The sequence below is a fragment of the Physeter macrocephalus genome, chromosome 7 (assembly GCF_002837175.3).
Source record: "Physeter macrocephalus isolate SW-GA chromosome 7, ASM283717v5, whole genome shotgun sequence".
Classification (NCBI taxonomy): Eukaryota; Metazoa; Chordata; class Mammalia; order Artiodactyla; family Physeteridae; genus Physeter; species Physeter macrocephalus.
Genome location: NC_041220.1, coordinates 29612488 through 29625292, shown reverse-complemented (window position 1 = coordinate 29625292; position 12805 = coordinate 29612488). Strand labels below are relative to the sequence as shown.

The 12805-nt window shown below is 40.4% G+C and overlaps 1 protein-coding gene across 2 annotated transcripts in view; it reads left to right on the top strand.

Annotated features, from left to right (window-relative positions):
* PRMT9 (protein arginine methyltransferase 9) overlaps positions 1-12805 on the top strand; it is a 147750-nt gene that overhangs the window by 80514 nt on the left and 54431 nt on the right. For both annotated transcript variants that reach the window (XM_055085913.1, XM_055085914.1), the window contains exon 11: positions 3334-3467. In XM_055085913.1, coding sequence (XP_054941888.1) covers positions 3334-3456 — 123 coding nt within the window. In that variant the 3' untranslated portion in view covers positions 3457-3467. The remainder of the gene's footprint in view (positions 1-3333; positions 3468-12805) is intronic.

Below are 12805 nucleotides of genomic sequence, written 5' to 3'. Positions count from 1 at the left end.
TCCCTGCACTATTATTCCTTGGCTGCTCCTCCCTTGTCTCTGCATCCCCTCCCTTGCCTGATTAGCAACTGTTTGAACCTGCCCTTTGGAACTCAGGGAAAAGGCCATGGAGACTGAAGTCTATTCCCTACAAACAAGAAATGGGGGACACAGAAAGGCTTCCATGCCCAGGAGCCCCACAGAGTCCTGCTCAGTTTCATGATTTCAGTAGGTCAGATGGTGGATTCTCTGCTTGGATTTCCCTGGGCTGAAATCAAGGTGTTGGCTAGGATTGCAGTTGTCCTCTGGACCTGATCTCCTCTTTTTGGAGATCCTCCTTCGTTAGTGACCACATAAGGGAGGGTGTGCTGTTAGAGCCAACTTTTAAATGTTTTTAAAGTACATCAGATACGCTGGGTGTGGGAAGCAGAGAGAGGGGAGGAACGGGTGGCCAAGGAAGGAGGAACTTCAGTAAAATGGTTTTTAAGATTGTGGGGGCTGTTGGCACAGGCAGGACAGATTTTAATAAAAAAGCTAATAAAATTATCTGTACAAAAACTTTTTGGGGGGTAGCAAGTGATTGGAAATCTAATTCTATTTTTTTAAAGAAAACAAATGAAGAGAATTTGTTGATGACGTAGTTGGAAAGTTCAGAAGTTCAGGGAACTTCAGATATGGCTGGATCCAGGGGTTCAAATGATTTTGCTAGGACTCTGGTTCTCTCCTCTTAGCCCAGCTCTTTCCTAGCCCTCATGCCACCCTTTGATTTTTTTAAAAAAATAAATTTATTTATTTATTTATATTTTTAATTTTTGGCTGCGTTGGGTCTTTGTTGCTGTGCGCGGCTTTCTCTAGTTGCAGTGAGTGGGGGCTACTCTTCATTGCGGTGCGCGGGCTTCTCATTGCGGTGGCTTCTCTTGTGGAGCATGGGCTCTAGGCGCGCGGGCTTTAGTAGTTGTGGCTCGCGGACTCTAGAGCGCAGGTTCAGTAGTTGTGGCTTGCGGGCTCTAGAGCGCAGGCTCAGTAGCTGTGGCGCACGGGCTTAGTTGCTCCGCGGCATGTGGGATCTTCCCGGACCAGGACTTGAACCCGTGTCCCCTGCATTGGCAGGCGGATTCTTAACCACTGTGCCACCAGGGAAGTCCCATCCTTTGATTTTTAACCCTTAATTGATTATACAACACCTAACTCCTCCTATGGACTCATTGTAGCAGAAAGAAGGGTTTCCTGTTATTTCTCAAGAAGGATTTCATGGATAAGGATTGCCTTGGCTTCAACCACATGCCTCTTCCTGAATCACTGCAAGGGGGCTGGGGTGGCCTAATTGGCAGGTGGGGTTATATGCCCATTTCTGTAGCTGGGCGGGGGGTGGGGGGGTTGGTGGGGGTGGAGTGGTACAGGGCCAGCCCCACCAGTCCTGCATGGAATGAGATCACTACAGGAAAGAGTGCTGTTACCAGGTGAAGGGGGTGGCTGGTGTCGGGCAGGCAGAAACAACCAATGTCCTCTATAGCATCCCTCTGGGCTTAGGTACAGGCAAGGTCATAGGGTGGAATCAGGAGGGTGGAGAAGAGATACTGACTCATCCACAGATTTGAGTTACTTGCTTCTGGCAAGTGGGAACAGATCCATGGTTCCCGATTGTTCAGAATATCTTGAGTATAATTTTTAGAGGAACAGTCATAACACCCTCGGAGAGTTATTCTCTTCATCTTCCTATATCAAGCTTTTCAGTATATTGTTCGTGGTGCCATTTCCCTCATTACTCTGGGGCAGTGAATGAGCTCTCTTCACTCTTCCTTCTCTCTGAGTCTTCAGTGACTCGGGTTTGAAAACCCCTTGTTTGTACCATCGTCTACACCTTCCTGTTTGCTACTCTTGGTTGGGTCTTTATTGTCATGGCAGGGACTGTCAGATGTCTACTCACCAATCTCTGCTTCGAGCCACTTTCAGATGAATCTGATTAAATCTTATTTTGATCATGTCAATTTTCTTCTTTTAACAACCTTCATTTGCTGCAGGTAAGTATTTAGATGCACTCCGTATTTCTTACATGGCATTCCTAGTCCTCTGTGATATGGCTTTGTCTCCTATATCCTGTCCTCAGGCCACCTGTCTGTGTGTAGTCAGTACACATGCCCAGCCCTGCTTCTGCACTGTGCTCAAGCCCCCCTTCTCACCCAGAACTGTCCCCTGCCCTCCTTCCCACAGCTGAATCCACCACATCCACTAAGACTCACCCCAAGTCCAACCTTTCCCTTGAAGACTTCCCTAATTTTTCCAGTTCGCTTTTATTTCTTCAGATTCTTTCAGAGAAGAATCATGGGACTTCTTTTCTGAGCTACCTAGTATACACTTCAGCTTACTCTCTTGAGTTGTTAGTTATCTTTTCATGATAAATGTTTCTCAACTCACCTCAAGGCAAAGGCATTTGCCATAGCTGTGTGACTTCAGAAAACCTCTCTGAGCATCCATTTCCCCCCCCCTTTGCAATGTGAGAGATAGCTACCATGCAGAGTGGTTGAAAGGATTAGCCAGGATACCTGTAAAGGGGCTCTCCCCGTGCCTGGTACATGAATCGAGTGTCACGATTGTTAGCTGGAGGCATTGCTGAGCAAGGGAAAGAAGTCCCATCCCTAGGCACCTCCACACGCTTCAGCATCTGGTATGTCCCCTGAACCTCGTATCTGAAAACGAGGATTTAATTCAATAAGCACTTTGTTTTAGGTTGAGTTCCCTCAGACACAGATCCTGAGACAAGGATGTACATGTGAAGGTTTATTTGGGAGGCGATCCCAGAAGAGCAGAAAGGGAGTGAGAAGGGGAGATACTGAAGGAGAGGAAGCCAAGGCGGGACACGTTCACAGACAGGTTACCACTGGGGGCAGCTGGGCTCCAACCCTCTGGGAACCTCTGGGATGCTTTGTAGAACATGTTTAGGGTTGTCTGCCAGAGAGAGAGGAAGCTGGTACCTTTGTCCACCAGAGTACATCCATCATGGACTGCTGGCTGCTAACAGGAGCCTTAACTTCCCCACACTTCCGGCCGATTCGTGCCCGTGGCTGAGTTGCTGCAGTGGAGAGAGTTCTCAGGCAGGGAAATCCAGGGTGGGGTTGCCAGACTTAGTGAAAAAAACTATAGGATGGCCAATTAAATTTGAATTTTCAATAAAAGACAAATAGTGTTTTAGTGTGTGTTATGGGCTGAATTCTGTCCCCTCCCAAATTCATATGTTCAAGTCCTCAGTCTCTCAGAATGTGACAGTATTTGGAGATAGGATATTTACAAAGGCAATTAAGATAAAATGAGGTCACTAGTGTGGGCCCTAATCCAATATGTTTGGTGCCCTTATAGGAAGAGATTAGGACACTGTCACACCCAGTGGGAAGACCATGTGAGGACACAGTGAAAAGATGGATATCTATCCACAAGCCAAGGAGAGAGGCCTCGGAAGAAACCAACTCTACCAACTTCTAGCCGTCAGAATGGTGAAAAAATACATTTCTGTTGTTTTTATACCCCCTAGTCTGGGTTACTTTGTTATTGTAGTCCTAGCAAACAAGTACAGTGTGTGTTACAATATTGCGAGGGATGCAGTTATACTAAAAAACTACTTTTTGTTTATCTGAAATTCAAATTTAATTAAGTTTTCTATATTTTATCTGACAACCCCAATTCAGGGGCTTGTTTAAGGGATAAGAACAGAAAAGAGTCTTCATTTATTGAGTATGTAGCATGTGTCTGGAGTGGGCTTTATTGTGGGAATATGGAATTAATGAATGTCTCCAGACCCTGTTTGCTTACCTCTCAGTGTTGTAATTAGGCTTGAATGAATGAAGGAGGTGTTTAGAACTGCTTTGAAAATTATAAAGTACTACACAAACAAATGAAATAAAATTATTCATTTTTCACCTATTTCCTAAAACTCCCAGAATAGTGTCTGGTACATAGTAACTGCTCAACAAATATTTGGTAAGTCAAAAGGAATTATTATTATAGGTCATCAATAAATAATTATTTATTTGTTGATGAATGTCCTAAGACTCAGGTAAGACTATTTTTTAATATCTTCCTAGGTCTTAGACATGCTTATTATTTTTTTTTTTTTTTTGTGGTATGCGGGCCTCCCTCTGCTGCGGCCTCTCCCGTTGCGGAGCACAGGCTCCGGACGCGCAGGCCCAGCGGCCATGGCTCACGGGCCCAGCCGCTCCGCGGCACGCGGGATCCTCCCAGACCGGGGCGCGAACCCGGCCCCCCTGCATCGGCAGGCGGACGCGCAACCACTGCGCCACCAGGGAAGCCCAGACATGCTTATTTTTAGAGCCTTGCCTCACATCACATCATTCATATTGAAGTGAATATCTCATGTGTGAATCAAGGGATTTTATATATATATGATATATATATTTGCTGTAGGCATTTTTGAATTAATTTTATAATTTTTTATACATTATGATTTATAATTTAGTTTTTGAAAAGGTTTGTCTATGAGTAATTCACTTCAGATTGATTTTTCAATTTAAGAGGGTGAGGGGCCCATGAACTTGGATGAAAAGAAATTCTTATTTTCATTAACTTCAAACTGAAATTTGGTATTTTCTTTAATTATGAATATAAGCTACATATTAACATTAACAGTATCTCTCTCACCAAAAGAAGTCACAGATATATTAAAATCACATTACAGGGGTTACAGATATCTCAAAATATCATTTATATTTATTGTTACTTTAAAAATATAGTAGTTATTAAATCTATTGCTACATCTTATCATTTAATGCATTCATAAATGAGCACATAAGTTACAAATTAGTTTTTAAAAATATTTTGAAAATTTTATTTGAAAGTAGTTGATTTTCCTTGTAGTATGTTTAAAAGGATTTTTTTTTTTTTTTGCAATGGGTTCCAGAAACTTCACCAGACTTCCAAAGGGATATTATGGCACAAAAGTTGTAAAGATCCCCTGCTAGTGCTTCATGGGTGAAACAGCCTAGGTGTGAAGCTCAGGTGACTCCTGCCTGGCTTTGCTTCTTTGTTCTTTTCTGGAACAAAGGAGGTACTTAGCGGACTCAGAAGAATTGCATGCAGAAGCAAGAGAAAGTCAAAGTATGTCTAAACTTTACTGGAAAAGTTACTGGGTGTGGAGTAAAAGGACTTTGGATCCAGTCCAGGCTTAACTTTACCATCCTTGAAACAGGTGCATTTGTTCACTGTCAACAGTGATTTACTGAGGGCTGACCATCCACCAGACCCTGAGCATGCGCTTTGGAGAAGGGTTCAGTCCCTCTGTCACTCACCAGCTGAGTGACTTTGGATAAGTTATTTCATATCCCTAAGCCTCAGTTTTCTAATCTGTAAAATGGAGACACAGATCCTTAATTTATAGGGTTGTTGACAGGATTAGATAAGAGAATGGGTGTAAAGTACCATAAACACATAAAAGATTACAAGTTACTATGAATCACCATTTTGTCCAAGTCCCGCCTCAGTGGTGTTGCTAGATGTGAAAGAAAAGCAGATAAAACTGTCTTCTCTTTTAGGGAAAAAAAACCCACAACATGTCCTTTCAAAGAATGGAAATGAACTTAACTGAGTTCTTGTTAGCTAAAATTTCAAGGTTAGGGGGCAAAGTCTTATGACAAATGCATCTTTTTTTCTTTTGATGGTGCTTATTTTACCTGAGACACAAAGGGAAAAAAATCCTCAAAAGACTGATAAACTATTTAGTTTACTTTCCTTTATCACTTATTGAAGATATTTAGCCTCTTAAATGCTTTTGAAACATTGTTCATATAATTTCATAAGTCATGATAGGGATTACTGTGAACATATATGAAGGCTAAAATTTGTATCCCTCATCAGCAACCTAACTAAACTTTTCTTAAAAGGTATATTATATTAAAAAATATGAAAAGCTCTACTCGCAATTATGATTTAAGAGAGCCACTCCACTGTTCTTTTTCTTGATAGTTTATTTTCTAAAAGCCTAAATACAAGGCATTCTTTTATTTCCGTTTGTATTGTAACTTCCGCCCTTCGCAGGTGTAAACCGTGTTAATTACAGTAATCACCACCAGGTTGCGCTGTAGTTCCACAATGGAAACAGACTAGGGTCTGAAGAATTCTCAGAGGTCTTAGTTAACCATATTGTTTCTGTTTTTTGAAGCGAAGAGGGGTGGAGACAGATACTTAAAAGGAAAAAGAAAAGACTTTGCTGAAAATAAAGAATTCCAAATTCACTATGATTAAAAAAATGTGATATTCAGCAGAAGAGATTTTCTCTGAGAACATTGTTAAGGTTCTTTTTAGAAAAATTGCTTAGTACTGTTAGTTAAAACTATTTTCCTGATGGCAAACAAAACAAAACAAGACAAAGCAAAGCAAAACTCTGTAGAAAGTTTTGTTTCCTATTTTCTCTAGTTGATGGATAATACTATTTTTTAACATACCAAGATAAGGTGTATTTTATTTAAAAATCATAATGGTATCTTTGATATAAATCAGACTTTGGAAAATATATGTACATTCCAACTTGTACATTCCAACTTGAAACAACTTAAAAAAAAAGTAAAGCTCCCCGCCACCACCACCCCCCCGCCCTGCCCCCTTTTCTTTTCTGCTCTTGTTTTTCCCAAATGTCAATATTTATGAGTCAGGGGTTGTGGGAAATGTTACCTAGAGCCACAAGGGGCCAGAGTTTGCCCTCTTCTTTCCCCGGGGAGTTGAGTATGAGTGCCAGAGGGCAACATTTGGCTGGAAGGGCCCAACCCCTTCTTTCTTTGCACCCTGTAGTATGCCCTTTGAAGTGAAGGAAAATTCTGTACTCAGCTCGGCTTTGTAAGATGTCAACTCAAGATGAGCAATGCATACAGGTTTCTGTATATCCCTTTGGCATAAAAACAGATGCAGACTTACAGAAAGCAAAAAAGCCAGAATTATGCAAGTAATTTTGAGATATTGAGAACTCCTCAGATAACATATTCACAAGTCTAAATTTCTGGATATTACCTGTCAAATTTATTCAGTTAAAAAAAAATTCTGGACAAGACCTTTTTTTTTTTTTTGCCATATCACTGTCAAAACATCAGTCACTTTAGGTTTAACCCCTTTTAGGACAGAAGGCAATGACAATGAAACACTCACAGAAATAAGATAAGAATCTCAGAAAATATTAGGAAATTGTGGAGCTTATATTTATCTTATAGTTGAGTTGCTCTCCATCAAGATGATGAAAACAATTCATTATTTAGTCCAATGCCTTCTTTTAGTTTGTTTCCTTTCAAATTGGCAGTCATTAGGGGCTGAACAAGAAAATAAAAGCTGAAAATGAACAAGCTTTACTAGGCAGAATACACTGGGAGATAAACTGGAAAATTGGGGCCATTAACAAATGAAAAAAAAAAATCAGTTTTAAAAACAAAAAAGTCACCAGTAAAATATGTTTCTAAGGTCAATTGAAATGCCCTGACATTGATTCTCAGCTTCCTCTTTGTTTTATTTGAAGGCTCTTCTCTTTATTTTTTTCCTAATTTAAATCTTTAACTTATTACCTCCATAGGTGATTAAGTCTCCAAGTATCTTTTAACTAAGGTTCAGTTTTTCTTCTTTATTCTATTTATTTCAACAATTCTTTATTTAGCTTGCTTTATTTTTATATGTCCCACCCAAACACTTAACTGGTTCAAGCACTTAACTGGTTTCCAAAGGCTCCTTGTATAAATAACAAGATAAAAATTCATAGAACATTTTATTTTCCCAGATTGGGAGATAATTACACTTTCATTTTGGGGGAAAGTGTGGCAAAATAATTATTGAGATAAATGAAAAAAGTGATTAGGGGGTATGTTAACATCCGTTTTTTAGGGGAGAAAAAATGGCTCTCTGTGGGAAGATACTTGCACTTCATTTTCCAAAAGCCGTTGGCTTTTTTCTCAGTGGTCAGCTAGTTTTGAATGCATTTTTCCCACTTGCCAGTGGTGTGCCAGTGTTCTGCTGTTTAAATTCCCCACACCTCAGTTTCTTTATCTATAAATGGGGATAAACTATTTAGCTCAGAGACGCTGAGAGAATTAAATTAGTACTGTGTTCAGTTTTTCATGAGCAGTAGGTGCCCAGTGTTTGATGATTTGCTTCTGCCTTTCAGGAACACAAAAAACAAATGCAAGTTTATCCACATATTAAACACCTCTATGGGGGCCAAATAGAAAACTTGTTTAAACTAATTTGTATGGCACCTAACATTCCAGGATGTGCCATTCTTGCAACCCCGTCATAGACATGCCTAGTGAAATTAGCTTTGGAAACAAGACTTTGAAACCAACGTTATAAATTCCCATAGGTAGACTTAGTATTTTAATATTTTGTTAATATTCATGTGTATGTTTAACATATGTTTATCTGTTATACATAGCATATATGTTACCAAACTTAGGTTAGGCTGCTTGTGGCTTGAAAGCCCATACTTGAAGCCCATAGCTTTATTCAGGAGGCTGGCAAACTGGGGAGAAGGGGGACTCGTGTCCAAAAGCCAACTCTGAAGATTCTGTTCGACCATGAAAGTTTTTAAGGGAAGAATCATTTGGGGAGCGGGGGGTCAAAGTCTTCATTATCTTCCATTCTGTGCATACTTTCTTCTGATTGGCTCGTGGTAAGGTAACAGGATGGTGTCCCAGGCATACTGTGCTCAGCCTGAAGTTACCATCCTCCACCTGGGTAGGGACTTTAGTTCCTGCAGAAGAACTCAAAGGTATTTTGTGTATATTCCTTGAGGAGGAACCAGGACCCTGCCCCAGGGCTGCACTATTGTTTCTTGACTGCTCCTCCTTTGTTTCTGCATCCCCTCCCTTCCCTGACTAGCAGCTGTTTGAATCTGCCCTTGGAACTCAGGGAAGATCAAGGAGGCTGAATGAAGCCTATTTCCTAAACAAGAAAAGGGAGACAGAAAAAGGACTTATACATGGGAGGGTCCCACAGGGTCCTGCTCTGTTTCATATACACTGACTTCCAGATTGTATATCCATGTGAATGTTTTAAGTTTGTTTTGGGAGAGATCAGTAAAGTATAGTTCTAGGAAGTAATTTCAGATTGCTTCAAAAATGGGATTGTTAAATAAAAATGTATCCTGTAGCAACCTAAAGAACAGCCAGCTCCCTTTATCTAGTCACCAATAGCACGGAATGCCTGTGGAAAATCAAAGTGAGGATAGCCTATTTTTCTTAAAAAAAAAAAAAAAAAAATATATATATATATATACTAAACATTTATTTAGATATAAATGTAAATAAATTTATTAATTTATATATAGAAAAAATATATATAGAAAAAACATATAAAATATATATATTCTAAACCTTTTAGGAACTTCTTTTGGAATTACCTTTGGGACTAATTAAGGAATCATATTAAAGAAAAAGCTAGTCTTATTACATTGTAGTCACTTCTTACTTAGGTTAAAGCAGTTCTATTCAGTCAATTACCATCTGCCTTATTGAATGACTTGATTGTTTCTGAAAATGAAACTTACACAGATGAGAAAAAGATTTTCTTTTACTTGTTCAGGAAATTCAAAGTAATTCCCTCAGTGTGAGGAGGAAGGCAGTTACTAACTGGAGTCCCAAAGCTGTTTCAAACAATAGCAAAGTCCTTGGAATATTGCTACCTATTTGAGGGGGAGAGCATTCATCTGCATGGATAAATTCAGGAATGTTTGTTAAAAGCCATTGGCCTTGCCTTGTAGTCAGGTCTTTTGAATGTAAATATCTATGGGGTCAAACAGGGATCCTTTTGGGTTAAGGGACTTCGTTTAAAGACAAATGCCTTTATTTAAAAAGGAATCATTGTGAATTTTTAACCAGAGTCCTGTGTTCAGTTGTACACTTTAGAAACTTCTGAAAAGGAGAAAAATATAAAGGCCTTTGTGCCCAGACCAGTCTGCCATGTTCCTTTTACCCACACATGGATTTGTTTAGCGAGTTGCTGGAGCTCTGTGTATATGATTAAATCTAAACTGGTCACCAGGGAATAAAAAAAATAAGGACTATGTGGTCCATATTTTGAAACAGAAGCAGGAAAACAACATGAATGCATTTGAGGATGAATCCAGACTTTAATCTTAGTAAAAATATTAATAGTAACAGGATAGAAACAAAGACTAAAAATATTTACAACCTTTTTGTGTTTGGTTATTAATAAAAATGCGAGATTGGTTTAAAAAAAAAAAAAAAAAGGAAGGGCTGAAAAGGAAAAGTAAAGCCTCAGCATAGGTACGTATGTCAGATCGCATAAAGCTGAGGAGTTGGCAGCATATAAAATCTGTGCCCTGGGCTGAAGCCCTGAGTGGGCCTCCACGGTTTGGGTGTTTTGAAGCAGCCCCTGTGCCCTTCTGGCTGCATTCTCAGACCCTTCTCAGACTGAGGGCTGCCAAGCTGCTTCTTTCCCACAAAACTTCAGCAGGCTTGCGGTCTGGGCTGGCCATCTGTGCAGGACAGTCCCTATAAAGCTATGCCTTCTTTCAGATTACCCTCACTGTAGAAACCAGCATCTAGCAAACCTGGGGTCCTTCCATAGCTCTGGAGCTGTGTCGTGCGAACTAGGAAGGGAGTATCCTTGACTCACATTTGATTCAAAATCTTCTGGAAGTGATTTTTGGAATTGAAATGGCCTCCATTTTTTTCCCTACAAATATGGTCTCTCTTTTTAAATAAAGCCCATGAATAATTTACTTTTCTGCCAGAGACATGCTTGCTTTTTATTCTCCTCAAGACCTAACGTGTTGGGAGACAGACATCTTTGTGCCCCTCAGGGCTGCCTGACCTTATGACCCCATGGTCCTGCCAGGTCACTTTCAGGGAAGGAAGGCCTCCCTGATGGGTGGGGGAAGAGGGTCCCCTGAAGTGACCTCACATTTGCCACCCTGTCCTGATGCCAGCTTGTGTCTGGCTGCCTCAAATCTCCATGGAAAGCAAAAATTAATAACATAAAGCACAATGTCTGGGGCAGAGGAAGCACAGATGAGTTCTCCAAATCTTGGTAAAACAACGAAATAGGTAGTTGGTGTGATTTTAAAGATACCTCAAAATGTTTACTTCACAAAATATATTCTACTTTCCATTTTTCACTTTCCCTTAGCTAAGGAGGCTAACATTCTTCCTTAGTTAAGTGAAGGAAGCCAGATACCAAATGTCACATAGTGTGTGATTCCATTTATAGGAAATAAGAGAATCGGCAAATCCATGGAGACGGTTGCCAGGGGCTGGGGGAGGAGGAGTGGGGAGTGACTGCTTAACGGGTATGGGGTTTCCTTTTGAGGTGTTGAAAAAATTCTGGCGCTAGATAGTGGTAATGGTTGTACAACATTGTGGAGGTACTTAATCCTACTGAACTGTACATTTTTAAATGGTTAAAATGGTAAATCTTATGCTATATGTATCTTACCAAAATAAAAATTTTTTCTTCCTTAAGTAAAGTTAAGGAGGGTTAAATGCAGTAGTGAGAATAATTGTTAAGTCATTTGCACTTACCAATATCTTAGTAGTAATTTTTAGAGCAATCAAGCAGTCTCTTAGAAAGATTCTGATTATTGGACAAAATCAGAAAATTGTGGTGAACAGGTGAGGTTAGGGTTAGACATGTGAGGAAAAAACAGGAAAGCAGGTCAAGGCAGACTGACCTGGTGTAATGGTTATTTTATGTGCCAATGTGACCAGACCATGGGGTGCCCAGATATTTGGTGAAACATAATTTGGGGGCGTGTCTGTGAGGATGTTTCTGAGTGAGCTTGACATTTGCATCAGTAGGCTGGGTAAAGCAGATTGCCCTCCCCAGTGTGCATGGCCTCATCCAATCCACTGAAGGCCTGAATAGAATAAAAAGGCTGAGTAAGAAAGAATTCTTTCTCTCTGCATGACTGCCTTTTAGCTGCAACATGAGTCTTCTCCTGCCTTTGGACTTGGACTCTATTGGCTTTCCTGGGTCTCCAGTTTGCTGACTGTAGATCTTGAGACTTCCTCCATAATTGTGTAAGCCAGTGCCTTATAATAAATCTCTTTATATATTTGTTCTGCTTCTCTGGAGAACCCAGACTAAGAGAGATTTGGGTACTGAGAAGTGGGGTGTTGCTGTAAGAAATACCTAAAAATGTGGAAGCAGCTTTGGAACTGGGTGATGGGCAAGAGGCTGGAAGAGTTTTGAAGTGCACACTAGAAATATGGACATTAAGGGCAGGTCTGGTGAAGTCTCAGACGGAAGTGAAGAACACATGATTAGAAATTGGAGGGAAGGTGATCTCTGCTATAAAGTGGCAAAGAACTTGGCTGAACTGTGTTCTAGTGTTTTGTGGAAGGTAGAATTTATGAACGATAAAACTGGATATTTAGCTGAGGAGATTTCTAAGCAAAGTGTTGAAGGATTGTCTTGATTCCTTCTGACTGAAGAATGAGAGAAGAGAGAAAGGAACTGAAGAGGAAATTGTTAAGCAAAAAGGAGCCAGAACTTGAAGATTTGGAAAACTCTCATCCTGTCTGTATTAAAAAAAGTGAGAAAGCATGTTCTGAAGAGAACACTAAGGGTGTGGCTGCTCTATCACTCAATCGATAAAAGTTTATGGGGTTATAGGAGCGGGAACACTGTCAGTTTGAACTGAAGGGGACAGAGTGAAGGAAGGCTCTTGGCCTTCTTGGATTCTACAAGACAGGGGCATAGACCTATCTGGCTGTGAGCTTGTGCTCTTCCTAAAGGAAAGGGAAGAAGGACACCAAATTAGATTCTGAGTTCATGAGGACTGCTGCTCCCACTGCCAGGGACCCCTGCCCTAGTAGGTTCTGAAGGA